The 15,608-nt window shown below is 35.6% G+C and overlaps 3 protein-coding genes across 3 annotated transcripts; all 3 read right to left on the bottom strand.

Moving 5' to 3' along the window:
- Positions 300–2,854, bottom strand: LOC18592242 (protein GrpE). The gene is made up of 3 exons (XM_007018853.2): positions 2,418–2,854; positions 1,677–2,150; positions 300–833 (listed from the first exon to the last, which is right to left on the bottom strand). The coding sequence occupies exons 1-3, from the start codon at positions 2,670–2,672 to the stop codon at positions 627–629; spliced, it is 936 nt and encodes a 311-aa protein (XP_007018915.2). The 5' UTR covers positions 2,673–2,854; the 3' UTR covers positions 300–626.
- On the bottom strand, positions 6,217–10,606 carry LOC18592243 (auxin response factor 17). Its single transcript, XM_007018854.2, has 3 exons — positions 9,367–10,606; positions 7,484–8,244; positions 6,217–6,595 (listed from the first exon to the last, which is right to left on the bottom strand). The coding sequence occupies exons 1-2, from the start codon at positions 10,381–10,383 to the stop codon at positions 7,525–7,527; spliced, it is 1,737 nt and encodes a 578-aa protein (XP_007018916.2). The 5' UTR covers positions 10,384–10,606; the 3' UTR covers positions 6,217–6,595; positions 7,484–7,524.
- On the bottom strand, positions 11,771–14,845 carry LOC18592244 (probable eukaryotic translation initiation factor 5-1). The gene is made up of 2 exons (XM_007018856.2): positions 14,654–14,845; positions 11,771–13,718 (listed from the first exon to the last, which is right to left on the bottom strand). Exon 2 carries the CDS (start codon positions 13,376–13,378, stop codon positions 12,050–12,052), a length of 1,329 nt encoding a protein of 442 aa, XP_007018918.1. The 5' UTR covers positions 13,379–13,718; positions 14,654–14,845; the 3' UTR covers positions 11,771–12,049.

Genomic DNA, 15,608 nt, shown 5'->3' on the forward strand with positions numbered 1-15,608 from the left:
CAGACTCTGAAGTTAAAGAAGATTCTGCTATGAATGCTATTATTAACCTTTCTCGAGCTTCTTCCTACATGTTTGTGAGTGTGATGGATGCAAATTTTCAGTTAAAGAAGAATGACTGCAGATTGGTACAGCATCGGGAATATAGGTTCTAGGATATGTGCATATATGTAGTGAAAATCAGGTTCAAGGTGGAGTTGAAATCTTAAGGACATGGGATTAAAGAAATTTTCACATCTATCCTGCCTGACAACTGAAATTTACTCAAATTTGACTGCTGATTTGCATTTGAAAAGCTGGTGTTTAAGCTAAGGGGTTGATAAACATCAAAGCACATTTCGAATCACACCAATACAATATACATGGGGATGCCAAGGAAGGAAAAAGAAAAGGAATAGATTTTGCTTTAACAAATCAATTAATGTGAATATTCTTAGTTGTACAAGTGCTTTGCCCGCTCTCAGACCATGAAGACTGAATTTGACAACATCGAAACCAAGGGTCACATGTCATAGGCAAAATAGCAAAGGAAATGTTCAACAGAAAAAGCCTTCACATGCTGATGAGATGGTCAGAGTGCCAATGCAAGTATCTATCCCCATTTGGATTGCTGAGCTTATAAAACAACATTATCGGTCATCCACTCCAGTTGTTGCAGGTTGCCCGGAAGATTTTTCAGCGGCCACACTTGCTTTCTGACTACCTAGCCCTGAAGAAACTTTAACCATCGCTGGTCTGACAAGTCGATCCCCAAGAAGAAATCCACGGCGAAATTCTTGGATTATAATCCCTTCCTTGAACTCTTGAGACTCCTCACGTGCTATTGCTTCATGTAGCTGTAACAGACAAGTGAATCAATAATGAAATGACTGGGAATATCAAGTGGCTAATTTCCATTTGCCAATGACTATCATCCAAAGTCTACAAGTTTATTGTTTCAATCAAACTTCTGAATAGTATATTTCTATTTTGGGCTCAAAATAAGGACAACATGCAATTTCATCATATACTGGAGTGGAATATGCCTAAATCAATAATGTATTGCAAGACTAACTAATGCCAGCCGGATGGCATAGTATTATCTTAGCCAATGATCCAGACAGGAAAACTAAACTGAATGATAGAAAACTATAGCTCTTAGTTATATGCAATCTTGCTTCAAAATTTTCTTTGTCAATACCTAGAATGTCCTGATTCAAATTGTAGATATGCATACTTTCAGTGCTGGAGATGCATGGCATCCAACTCTTGAGGTTATAAGCAAGTTCCAATTGATCACAGGTACCTAGTCCAAACGTGAACTATAGTTTCCTAATGTGATGTCACTCACTTAACATTCCATCACATGCAAGCCTCAAAGATAATCAGGCTAACACATGGAGCTTGAGACTAAAACCAAGCCTGAAACACAAACTGAACCAAGAAAAATTGAATAGAGACAAAACCCCAACCAGATTGAACCCAAGTCCCTCCTTGACTGAAGATTTGTATTATATAGTACTATTCTCAAAGGCCTTCTTCAAAAACTTAAGCTGATAGGCAACTAACTGAACCATGTATATATATATATCCAAACCTTGCAATATACTTTTCCAATGTGACTGAATTAAACAAAGCCTACTATGACTAGTAACAAGAAAACAGATATTATGCACAGTACTAAAAAAAAAAACGCTTACAGAGGGATCAAAGGGCTTTCCAACAGTTGGTACAACAGCCACTTGCAAACTCCTCAAGATCTCCACAAATTGCTTGTATATGCCCTGATAACTCATATCTATTTTCTTTTCCTTCTCCGTTTCTGGTTTTATTTGTTGCTTGGCTCTCTCAAAACTGTCCACCATGGGCAAAAGATTCTCGATCACGTCTCCTTTGGCATCAGACCTTGTCGTAAGTCTCTCCTTCTCCGATCTTTTGCGGAAATTATCAAAATCAGCTTGCAAACGGATATACTTCTCTTTCCCAGTGGTTATCTCTGCAGACAACTCCAACACTTTTTTTTCCAATCCATTCTTCTCAATTTGTAAAATGCTTATTCTACTCTCTATCTCAGATACAATCCTATCATCTCCATTGAGAAGAGCCTCCTTGTAAACTTTAATCATGGCCTTTAAACTTGGCAAATTTTCTCCTATCAATGTTTTTACATCGTCCTGATAAAATTACTGCATAAAATTAATACTCCTATAAACAATGCAACAATAATAAGTATTTGTTATCAATTCAAATTACCATCTCTAGTTAATTTTCCTCTACCACGACGATAATAAAAAGAAGGAAATTCAACAAATCTTTTCTTTTTAATGCAACAGAAAACAACAGCTTCAATAGTAGGACACTATAACGACAGAATGAATGAGATAAAAAAAATTAAAACAAAATAAGAAACAAGAACCCAGAAGGGAAAAAAATGAACTTACAGTGGGAGCAGACTCTTGGGCTGAAAGAGAAGCCTTGAAAGTAAGCCTCTTGGGATTCTTGTACCTGTTCAAAGGGAAGGAAAGGTTGGATGGAGAAAACCCAGGTATGGGCTTTGAAAAACGAGGTTTTCGATGGAGAGATTGAAGGGTTAACAAAGGTAGTTTGTTGTCCTTTGAGGGCTTTAAAGAAGAAGAAGAAAATGAAGCTGCAAAGTGAGAAGCCAACAGAGAATGGTTAGAGAATGATACAGCCATTGCTTTATGTATAATTGTAGCAGATGAATCTAAGATTGCTAAAGTTTCTAACAGATTTATGTCAGAAAATTGAAGGGTACTTAAATTAAACCCTGGATAAAGGAGCAATAACAGATAGCCCTACGGCTTTCTTGCTGAAATTGCTTGCCTTTGCCGAACAGTGTTGGTAGAAGATCTGTCTGGAGCTTGAGGAGAGTTTGACTGACTAATTTATCCTTGGGCTGTAGAGATACAAGTGAACATGGGTCTGATTATTTTTTGGACAGAAAACCCAATCCAAACCCAATGAGCCTTTTAATACAGTTAAATCCAAACCCAATGAGCCTTATTAATACTAGCCTTTAATCATATTCACTCAACTGATCCTACCAACTTATCAAAATTTGGTTTTAGGGGTTTAAAATGTCCAAATTTAACCAACATTTAAATTAAGAGAAAATGAAAAAGGTTCGATTAATTGAACATATCATTTTTAAAGATGGAGTAGGAATCTTTAAATAAGCTACATGGAATTGTGGCTATGAATTTTTGGAATCCCAAAATTGATGTTTTGATCAGTTATAGAAATAATAACAATTAGTCAAAATATTATTTGTCATTTTTTGTTACATGATATGTTGATGTGATAAACTAATATAATCATGTGACATTTTTCACTCTTCATACTAGCATCATGTTGTGTGGACATATAATGATAACGGGTATTTTAACTAATGACAATTAATCAAGTATTTGTCATAAAAACCTATTTAACTAATGTTTGTGCAAACAAGGTTTAGATGAAATTTAAGGAATTAGAAAAATTGACTTCAATGTGAGCTTTTTAATAGACACTATATTTAAAACTTACTTCACCACCACCACTTAGCATGTAAAGAGAAATAATGTAAATAGCCTTAGGGATACAATAAAGCCAACGTCTAACTTTATCTTGCATTTTACGATAGTAGACTACTATATACAATCGAGGGTTTAAAAAGTTGTTTAGTTATAGAACTTATTATCTACGGCAAGTAGATTATAAGGAATTGGAACGCTTTTGTAATTTATAAGAACTTTAAGTTTTTTATTAATTTTCAGAATACAACACTTCTCTTGCTCTTGATTTTTCTATTATTGTTTATTTTTATTTTGATATGTCAAAATAATTGGTAGCAAGCCCTTTATATAGGCTTGCAAGTGTCTCTTCTTCAAAGACACAACTTTTTCATCAAAACATCTATTTGTCTTAAAAAAACCTTTACATTTTTTAAGATATAATTATTGGATAAAAGTATTTTTTCAATAATCATTTTATGAAATAACAATCACTTATTCCATAAAACATAGTCTTTAAGATACAATATGAAAGATAACTTTTCATATGTAAATTTTTGAGTTGTGGTGTTTTTCTAATTATCTCGTAACTTTTGGATTTAGAAGTGTTTTTTCAATATCTTACTTTACTAAAAGATATAACCATTCACATAAAAAATCTAATTACAATTCAATAATCATACTATGTTACTATATATAACATAATTTTTGAGCTAAGATAACTTTTTATTATGTGAGACAACTTTTTATTTTGAAAATATACCACTAACTAAAATATCACAAGATTGGAGAGGGTCAAACTAAGGTTAATGAATCAACACAGGGGCAAAGCTTAATATGCCTAGTCAAAGTCAAGGGCACAATCAATAATGAGCCAAAACAACCCAGTCCATTTTCTATTTTCATATAGGAGATAGGCCCATTGCAAGTTAATGCATTCATTTTGTTTCGATGTAAAATATTTTTCAAAAAATGTTTTTAGAATTTATGCTTGTTTGGGAGACATAAAAGTTATTTTAGATGTAAAATATTTTACGGCTTAACAGGAAAAATACCCATTGATCACATAAAATATCTTACGCTCTTAAAATATATTTTATGGAGAACAGAAAAATTGCTTTTATACTAAGCTTAGCACAATAAGTTTGATAAATATTAATATTTAACTTAAAATAATAAAAATATTAATACTTAACTTTAAAAACATTAACTTAAAATATTAATATTTAAATTATTCAATACTATTAAAACTAAAAACATATTTTTTAATGAAATCATTCAATGCAATTAATATTTTTATTTATAAAATGAATAAATTTAATTAATAATTATAACAAAAAATATTTCAATGATCATCATTTAAAGAATACATATTTATAAATATAGGTTTTAGATGTTTTACATAATTAATGAATGTTGATATTTTTTTAGTGTTATGGTTAAAAAATGATAAGATGAATTTTTTTTTGAAAATTAGAACTTACTTTCATTATAATATGTGATTAAATGCTTTGAAAAATATCATTATTGATTTTTTTCATTTTCATTTCCATTTTTAATTTTTCTCATTTTCATTTCATGTGAAAAATAAATGTCACGTGTTTTGTAATAAACTCCTATTTAACAGTTTAACACCCAAATAACTCCACCAATGATGATGAAAAATATTTTCCATTAGATGATACAAACAATAGAAAATGTTTTCAATAGTTTATCTAAACCATAGAAAATATTTAATTTTCCTATCAAATATTTTATGCAAAATTTTTTTTCAACAAGTTATTTTTTGGTTGCCAAACGGATCCTTAAATTTTGTATTGATACAAGAAAACAAATTTAAACTCCTACTAAATTTTAACCCTCCATGAATTTAAACGAAGATTAAAGCAAATTTTATGTATTAATATTATATTCTCTTTATTTAGAATTAAATGTTTATGTTTAATTTGATATCTGATCACAGATTAAGAAGAACACTCCAACCTTAAATTTTTAATATTTTTATAAAAAGATAATTAAAATTTTAAATGTAAAAAAAAAATAAAAGTGAACTTAAACTTGTACTTTGGATTATGAAAATAAATTGAACTTTGAAATAATGCTAAAATGAGGATAAAATGAAGGGTAAAATATACTAATACCATTAACTTCTAACCATAATTACATATGAATCCATTAATTTTTAAAATAAATAATCTGTCTTAAACATGTAAATGGTATTAATATTTAAACATGACATATCTAAAATATATTTTTTTTTATTTTTTCATCTTTTCCTTTCTTTCATGCCTACCGGCACTCTCTTACATTTGACCGGCCATCCCACAGTCGAATTTGATCGTATAATGCTAGATTCGATCGAATTTCCCTAGAAGAGCACGAGATCTACTTGCACACCCTAGATCTTGGGCTCCCTTAGAGAGAATGGGGCTCATCGATGTTAGTGCTCCCCTGAGGAGCACCAGGGTCCTCAAGGGAGAACTAGATTTGGTGCACCGCAGGGAAGTGCCGCTAGCTTAAAGATGGCCCGATTGAGAGCTTTTTTTTATGACAAGAGAGAAAAAAAATTAAGAGTGGAAAATATAATTTATAATAATTATTAAAATTAATAAAAGATAAAATTATTTTATAAATATTACCACTTTATCAAATTAAAAAAAATATATTAACAATTGATTAATGATAACGGTAAGATTTATATGGACACATATATAATTATGACAAAAAATTGAAAATGTCTGTGTATTTTACTCTAACGTTGATTTTATAATACAATTTAAACTAAACTTATTCCAAGAATCACAAGAGAAACTGAAGATGTGCTCCTAAAAGCCAAGCAACCGTAGTGCCTTGCAAAACAATTGTGATCAAAGACCATATTAGCGAAAAGCCCAACCTAGGAATATATGGAACCTAGATATAAGCGAGTCTACGCATTTCCTCCAATCATCCAGAGTTCAGTGCAAATCAAACAAAATGAAACTACTTAGTACATGTCAACGTTTTAACAGTCAAAAGTTTCCAAGACCTCAAACTAAAACAAAAACTCAGCATATACGGAAACTACTAACAGTCCTACAAGGTGTCAGCTTCCTGCCCTAAAGTACCTGCAACCAAAGATTTAAGAACAACAAATCAATATGGGTTATGGAAGGATCAAACAGAAAAGCATATAAAGCTATTTTACACCAAAGGCCAGCACGGAACCATAATAGATCACTAGTTAGCATTGTCTTAAATAACATTCAAGTTTGCTTATTAAGCCCCCTCATGGCAGTTTTCCAGAAAAAAAAAAGCTCACAAAACAAACTGGTTTTCTCAAATCCTCACTGATTCACAAGGCTTTTTGGAACAGACCCCTACACACCAATGCCTTTGGCTCTACCACAAGTCATCAACATTTGGGGTGATTTCTAGAGAACTCGATTTTTATGGCTGCAACCAAAGTCTCTTTATCATTTCCTGGCTCAACTGATTTGATAATATTGCCCAAAGATGATGAATGGCACACACATCATTTGGAAATAGGAGAATTATTTGTTTTGATGCTCATTCTTGGATGACAGTCAGCAGACGCCAGCAATATACTAATAGTTATGTATTCCGACAATGTTCCTATTGAGAAGATGCAGGTACAAGTCTAGTCACAATTGAACACAACTTTTTCCCCAACCTTCATAATCCTAAATGTCAACAGACATTTTTAAGATATGGTCATGCGTATCAAATGCATGACAAGAACCTAAGAGCATGATCTTCGAAACAGTAACATAATAACATTAAATGGAACATTTCTAAAGGAACAGGATGCCCAATAGATAAGACTTTAAAACATCCAGACTGCTCAAAAGAAAAGTATATTATGTAAAATAAATTATATATTACAAATAGCAAAAAGAAATTCCCACTACTTTGATAATAAAAATGTCACATTTAATTTTCAAAGTGCAATAGTAGCATGATAAGCTTGGGAAATCCAATCAGAGAAATCATACCTAAACAGTTACTCATCTGTGTGATGAGGACACGTATTCATTCACAAGGAAAATCCTTCAACAGCTGAGGCTCTTTGGCATTGGACATCTAGCCTGTTGAGCAGATTAGAATAGCCGTAGGCCAATGAAAGATCTAATGACTTCTCTGGTCCCGCAGCTTCATCATCCCTTTTACCACCATCATCTTCAATGGAACCAACATCATCAAATCTGCTTCTGACAGGCTCTTTCATATGAATTATCTTGCCAAACAATTGAAACGAACTAACACCTACTTTAGTTGAGTTGGAGCCCCCATTTACAGTAACTTCAGTGCCATAGGAAAGAATGCTGCTCTGGCTATCTGGTGACAAATTGTCAGACTGTGAACTGCCAATGTTGAGCTCAGTGGATCTCCCTTTCAACTTGGGCAACATATAGTTGCCAGAGAAGTTATCAGTGCACATGATTGGGGTATTCTCACTTGCATAGTTAGTTAAACTTTGCAAGTGAAAATGATTTTGCCTGGCTCCCTGCATGCCAGCAGGAAAAGAATTGTAATTCAACATTGATGGATTCATGTAGCCCATCATTGAATTAGTTAACCCTGTCATAGGGAAGAAGATTTCTCCCTCTGCATCAGCTGGCCCAGAATCCTGAGAAAACTTTAACTTCTTTGCCGAGGGGAATGAAGAATTAAGCGGTGAGGAGGATACAATTTCGACTTGCCATGGGCTCACTCTCTTTGCATTCTGGAGAACTTCAGGTTCGTCCCATGCAACCTATGATATAAAGATAGTAAAATTGAGAATCAGCATAAGGTAAAGGGGAGGAAATTCTATAAGAAGCAAATTGGATGAAAATTTAATCTTAATACCTCTGAAAAACTTAATGTAAATTAAACAAACCCTATTCTACCACAACCCAATCCCCAAAATGCTACCTTTGGAATACAAACAAACATAAAGCAAAGAAGAAAATATTCTCCAATTATTACCACTCATAGACCATAACTCTACCAAAGCACCAAAAAGTCACCTATTCTCTACTAAGAGGATAGGATGACATAGTTAGGAGTATCACAAGATAGTATTCACCTAAGCATTCAAATTCAAAGCATAGGAAAGTAACAAGTTGAAGGGATTTGATGTTAAAATAGGTAAACTGCATTTTCCTTGTTAGTCAAGTTACACAAAATTCAATACTTAAGCAATTTACTCATTTACCAAACAAAGTAAGACTTAACCACAAAAAATATAAATCAAATATAAGAATTTTGATGATTTTACAAATGACTTGCCAAAATTCAATAAGCAAAACAAAATTAGAACTTCCATCTTACCGTGAATGAGAAACCACCATTTAACAGGCCACTCAAAATTCAAACACAGTTTAGAAGAAACAAACGAAAAATGGTGAAAAAATTCCTAATCTAAAGCAAATTCTAAAGAAATCCTAGAAATCCATAATCTTAATTGCACCACCCCAACCTGGCCAACATCCTATGGAGAGTAACTCCAAGATTTGCTCGACTTATTTCGAGTTTCTGTCTCTCAAAATCTCATTTAAATGTTAAATTAACGACTTAAAACCTAACATAGCGCATTGTTTTTAGGGGAATGTATGCAAAAGGAAATATACACGAAAGTAAAATGCAGCCTGCTGCTACAACTTCGTAATCTCATTTCAACCTCAATCCCTCCAATCTATCAGTCTATCATCAGAACTTATCCTATACAAGTAAATCGCACTGTCCCACTTTCAAGTGTACGTTTAAAACTCAGTACATACTTCTCGATTAAATACAGATTAAATTGTTAATATTGAAGTCAACAGTAAACCACATTCAATTTAGTCAAAATGAATAACCACAATTCGAACTATTAAGACCGAAGCATTTTAACCTGAAGCATTCGCCAAGGAGAGCCAGTCCAGGGGCCAGAATCCGGTACCGCAGCAGACATAACCGTCCCTTGGAACCACGTCATTCGTGACGAATCCTCCGTCTCAACAGCCATCTTTACTCTCGTCCCTCCAGCCCAGAATATATTGAGTCCAGCCTCCACCAACTCGGCCCTCACCACGAAATCAGCCAACCCAGCCCGTGGATAGTACACAACCTCGAATGGCAAACCCTTCGCAGCCCTCTCCGCCGCTTCCGCCACCGCCTCCGCCGTCATCCTCCCCCTCCCTTCCCCTTGCATTGCTCTTCCATCACTAGGCTCTCTCCACCTCCCGAAATCCCCGCCGGCTTCTCTCTTCATCGCACGCCGAACTCCAATAAACATGTTCCCATTGCAGTCCCTCATGAAGACAACAGAGTCGCCAGCGATGAGCTTCTTCTGATTAACGAACTTGCTCCATCCTGTGGTGAGCAGATGCCGACGTGGCGTTCCTCGGTAAATATGGCGAAAGTCCCAAACGCCACCGCGAACGTCGGTAACGGAGAGAGTCTGAACCGGAGGTTCAGCGTTGTAGTCTAGTGGCGGGAAAATAGAGTCGGCGCAAAACCGGGGGACGGAGAAGCCACCGCCATTGTTTGCATCGGACGGCGTTAAAATCTTCGCAAACGAAACGATCTTATCAGAATCCTCATCGTCACCGTTGATATTTAAAAATTGATTGGGAAGTCTAGAAGGGTCGACAGGGACGAGGAGAAGTTTAGCGAAGACTTCGTCGGTTTTGGGATCGGCAAGGCAATGAACTTCGGAGATAACGCAAGGGATGAGAGGTCTGGAGAGTACGAGAGAAGACAGTGCCGGAGTGGAACCCCAGGATTGTTCCACGTGGCCTTGAGGGAAATAGTAAACCCTAGAATGAACGGTGGGGATTTGAACGGAAGAGCCAGCGCAGGCTCGCCAGATCCTGGAATCGACGTGCCGGAACTCAGGAGGAGGAAGAGGAGGCCGTGGAGGCGGCATTGGGGGGCTTAGGGTTTGGGTAGAAAAAAAAGGGAGGGAATTCAAAGGGATAAAAGAAAAATAGGAGAGTACGGCACTACGGTGTGTTGAAAAAATGCAGAGTCTGAGACTTTCTTTCTTCCAGTTTTTATAGTGTTTTTTGGTGTGTCTGAGGTGATGTAGGAAAGAGAGAGTTCCGTCTCGGGGTCGGAGAAGCGGGCACGAAAGCAAAGTTTTGTTCGCATTAAGAGAAACTAAAAACCAGGGAAAGGCCATTTTTGATTGGTTCGAAATTTACAGTTTTAGCCCACGACCAACTTAACCGCCTCTACGGCTCTACGTTACTCTTGCCACGCTACCATTCCAGAGCGTGGACTACAATCGCCTTTTGGTGATTTAATTCAAGTACCGGTACTACTAGACTAGACTTCTAACTCCGAATAAACATGAGCTGTCTGTGCATAAAGTACGAAAATGCCCTTCGATGATGATGGCGGAGTGGGCATGTCAACCAATCAGATGGTTGGGATTTCATTTTTTTTAGTGGGGGAGGGGTAAGGTCAACGTGAAAGACTGACTTGTTTGAGTGAGAAAGTGAGTGTCTGTTTGGCTTGGGTGAGAGAGAGAAAATCGGAAATTGATGTGGGAAGGCCGTTGAGAGGGAATTTCGGAGGGTAAAGGGAAGAATAAATCGGGCAGGTGATTTCTTGTTGCGTTTTACGGTTAGAGAGAGAGAGAGAGAGAACGTCCCGATTGCAACGACCGGATTTGGATGCTCTCCTGTCGCGATTTACATTTACTATGCGCCGACATTGAATTCTATTCTCCTGTCTTTTAGTGTACACAAAATAGTTTATACAAAATTACTGATAAATAGTCATGACATGGTCATAATCAGGACCCTCAGATTGTTACTGTAGTAATTTTTTCTCTACATATTTTTAACGGTAATTTAGTGAACAAGGTAATTATATCCTTTCTTCATCACATTATCCCATCATAAATCCCCAATTCTACCCAGCTCAATCTGGTCTCGCTTCCTCGTTGTCAATCATCATCCACCCTTTCGTTTAAACAAAATTTTAACCAAGTGCTCAAAGATTTGCAAATCATTATCTTCAGATCTTATCTGACACGTATCCTGTAATCTTATCATTTCAAACTTAATCTTCTTTGCCTTAGTCTTATTTATTATTTGATCTAACATTCCCAGTTTTGTTTATTATTTGATCTGACATTCCCTACCTTTCCATTCCGAATGTTACCAACCACTATACGATTTAGCATTATACAAGGGCCAATACAGGGCAGGCTAGATCTTGGGCCAGCCTATAGGCTTTCTTGTCTACCTCGTTTGGGACATTCCTTCAGCGTTTCCAACTTGAAGAAAACAAGAGAAACGCAAAAATGAAAAAGTAGCAGAACTCAATTCAACTTTCATATAGTTTTAAGCACACAGAAACAAAGTCAGATGAAGCAAATCAGAACACCAGACTCAAACCGGTAACAACAACTAGTAATCACAACGCAACAGAACAGAGAGCATGTAGGAGCTAGCTCACTGTCCTTTATTTAAACAAACTGACTGTCGCCACACACTTAAATCTATAACCATTCTCTTTTTATACGAAAAGTAGCATGTCTGCTCTAAGCATTATAAATGCAACTATGCCAAAGAGCTTCAGAATCACTCCTCTTCTGACTCGGACTCAGCATTCTGGAGCCATTCGATGAAAGGCTTGACATTTTTCCAAATCTGAGAACTCTTATTGCTACCAGCTACACCCTTCTGGTACCACTCCATGATAAGCTCTTCTTCCAAAATGTCATTGTCATACAGCACTTTCAGAACCAAAGCCACCTCCTTCGCTGCCTCAGGGCTAGCCTTGCCACAAAAAGACTCGATAGAATGGAGGAGCACCATCTGCCATCCCTCTTCCTGAATTGCCGCTGCCAAGTAGCTCTTCTTTTTGGTCACTTCCTTTGCAAGCCCCTTCTTGACATCATGAAATAGTGCTATAAACAGTGCATCCATGACTTCTTGGGAGGTTCCAGAGAGTGAACCTAGGAACGATTTAAGCTGAGTCGCAGGGGACCCTTTCTTGAGGTATTCCATTATCTCATGAACAAGTTTCTCATGGGCACTGACACCATTCTCATGAACCTTGCCCTCACGCTCTGGAGACTTCCTCGCAGTCTTTTTCTTCTCTTCATTGGTAGAAAGCATCACCATATCTGCAGTAACAGCACTCAACTGCTCTTGGATACGTTGTCGGGCAGCCTCTAGTGAAGTATCTGTTTGCCACTGCACATCATTGTCACCATCATCACTGGCCACCTGTTCATTCTCATCAGCCTGGCTGTGTGCAGGGGAGTGATCCTCATCAGAATTTTTGTTTTTCTTCTTGGTTGCTGCACCTTTGGAAGCAGCATCCTTTGAAGTAGTAGAGGTACCTTTCTTCTTTGACTCTTTTTTAATCTTCTTCAGCTCTTCATCAGCAGCCTCACCCTCCTTAAGTCTTTCCTTTTCAGCCCTCCTCATCGCCTTCTTGTCTTTTGAAGACTTCTTCGCCTCAGGTGGGTTCTTCAGAATGAAAGTTGTAAGCTTATCCCTCATGTCGACATCAGAAACAAACCCACATGCAGCACACTTCAGGGTAATCATCTGCATCTTAGTAATAATAATCTCAGTTTCAGGGTTCCCACAACCATAGCACTGAACATACTTCTTAATGAAGTTCTCAAGAAGCCCAGCAAGCTTGGCAGTGTCATGAGCGCCATTTACAAGTGAAGTTCCAGTCTTCTCATCAAACTTAGATTGGGCTCCCAGTTCACAACCAAAATACTTTGTAGTGTAAGAAGCAGGTCTAGCCAAAGCCTTTGCAATCTCAACCATGTTAACCACGTTAGTCTTGATACCATTTCCTCTCCCTTCAATCTTGGTTATCATTTTTGGCATCTTATACCTATAAAAGGCATCATCACTGTTCGCAGCACCAATATTTTGCAAAGCCATCTTGATCAAACTGTAGGAGAGAGTTAATCAGAAAGGGCACAGATCAGATGCTGGTGTTTTGAATTGTGGTGAGAAATCCTCCTTTACCAGACAGCTTTCTTTCACTTGGAAGAGGTCGCGTAAAATGGCAACCAAGACAGTGTGTGTTATTGGCCTCAATATGCATGCAGATAACTTCAGAGGAGGAACTTCTATTCTTTTCCTAGACGTTGGACAGTACTCTCCGAGCAATCCAATTGATGACAAAAAGAGAGAGGCTCGTTCAGACATAAAAGAAGATTCAAAACTAACACCCTCCACTTTGACAAACTGCAGACGCAGCAGACTAACTGCCAACCTCCTGAAAAACAATAACATAGTCAGTCCAGGTAATGGTTAAAAGCATAGTTTGTCAATAGCTGGTATAAAACTCATCAACATGAAGTAAAAACAGGTAGGCGTTAGTTCAGCAAGAAAAACACTAGATCATTCAAATAGAAAAAATAAAATAAAACACTGAAGCATAAATATACAATTTCCACCATTACAGATATTACATCATAAAACATACGAACTAAACATATGTCTATTTTCAAATGCCCACAAAACATCAGAATAAGCAAATTTGCATTTCTTAAAAGCCTACCATCGTCCTAATTCAGGATATCTACTATCTGGAATATACAGATACAATCTAAACCAAGATTAAATTCTTCTGTTTCTCCATAGAAGAAAATGTTAAATTAAGGTTGAATTCAGAAAATCAAAATCAGACAGAGCAAATAGAAGAAGTAAAATCTCAATTCTCAAACCTCCTATCAAATAAACACTGTTAAAGATTAGGTAAGTTTGGAAAATTAATAAATATTACTACAAAAACTCCAAACAAATAATCCAATTATTTTATTCAACGATAAATAAAGAAACATAAATAGAAAAAAAAACAATATAGGATATTAAATCTGCATTGTAACCATCTAAATACGAAAAAAAATAAAAAAACTACAGAAATTACAGATAAGTTCAGATTTAATAACATAATCACACTATGGTTAGAACCAAACTATATCGTTCCGATATAAAAAACGATCCATTTCGAAATTAAATCAAACGAAAATAAGCTCCTAAAACAGGAAAATGAAAACAGATCTGCCACAATTCAACAATAGAGAACAGAAATCTGGCTATCGGACAAAGAAATGAAAGGTTAAGAAAAATACTACAGAAAAAAAATAAATGGAATCGAACGGATTCATTGAAAAAATATGCATAAATTCAGATAGTGAAGAATCGTACCTTGGATAAGATGAGGAAAAAAAGAGGAGTTGACGGATTGGAAATTTGGGAAGAGAAGCTGAGGTCGGAGCTTTCAGATGGTAGATGTAAGAATTTTGTTGCTGGCAAAAAGGGTAGAAGCCGCAGCTTATATACGGCCAGTCGGCAACGAATAGAGAATCACAAAACGCTAGGGCAAACTCAGCATCATGAATTTTCGAATATATATTATTCTGAACCGACTTACTTTATTACATTATTGCCCTTAGTTAGATTTTTTCTATTTTCTATTTTTTATTTTTGCAATATTTATGAAATTTTATTAGTACTCCCCCCCAAAAACATTGCTAGTTAAGGCTTAGAAGATTAAGTTCCCAACTACGAAATCATGAGCAATATATATAGTTAATTTAAAAACCTGAAAGTTCCTGCATCTTTTTTACAAATCTAAAATACCATTTTGTTTAAATGGCTACTCATTTATTTTGAATTGTCTTATAAAATTCATTTTGACCATTGATTTGAATATAAATAATAAAAAATATATAATAACGAAAAGCCAAGATTGCCTTCAAACTTTCAAAAATAGCTTCATTATCATGGACAAGTACGACTTTGCAATAACACAAAATGAAACTGTGATTGATATTGTTAAGCAATGTTTGGGACAAAAAGGGAATTTTACATAAATAACTGTTACTTTTCTTGGTCCAAGATAAGTATTGTTTAATTGTTTCTTTTCTCGGTCCAAGATAAGTATTGTTTAACAATAGTGGACACTCACATGAAAAATGCATCAAAAGTATTTTTTTTACGTTTATTTTGTAGTTTTCATTTCATACTTGATTATATTATTTTAATAAGTTCACATGTGTTTTTAAATTTTAAAAAGACAACAAAAAAAATTTGATTTTAGTATAAAAATAGCAATAAATTATGGCAATAAAAATATTAAGGGTGATATTGGAAATCAAAG

The sequence above is a fragment of the Theobroma cacao genome, chromosome 8 (assembly GCF_000208745.1).
Source record: "Theobroma cacao cultivar B97-61/B2 chromosome 8, Criollo_cocoa_genome_V2, whole genome shotgun sequence".
NCBI lineage: Eukaryota > Viridiplantae > Streptophyta > Magnoliopsida > Malvales > Malvaceae > Theobroma > Theobroma cacao.

Coding starts and splice junctions, on each gene's coding strand:
- LOC18592244 (XM_007018856.2), bottom strand. CDS start 13,378: ATGGCTTTGCAAAATATTGGTGCTGCGAACAGTGATGATGCCTTTTAT.
- LOC18592243 (XM_007018854.2), bottom strand. CDS start 10,383: ATGCCGCCTCCACGGCCTCCTCTTCCTCCTCCTGAGTTCCGGCACGTC. Junction 8,245..9,366: donor CTCCTTGGCGAATGCTTCAG/GTTAAAATGCTT, acceptor TTTATATCATAG/GTTGCATGGGACGAACCTGA.
- LOC18592242 (XM_007018853.2), bottom strand. CDS start 2,672: ATGGCTGTATCATTCTCTAACCATTCTCTGTTGGCTTCTCACTTTGCA. Junction 2,151..2,417: donor CCCAAGAGTCTGCTCCCACT/GTAAGTTCATTT, acceptor TAATTTTATCAG/GACGATGTAAAAACATTGAT. Junction 834..1,676: donor GAAAGCCCTTTGATCCCTCT/GTAAGCGTTTTT, acceptor TGTCTGTTACAG/CTACATGAAGCAATAGCACG.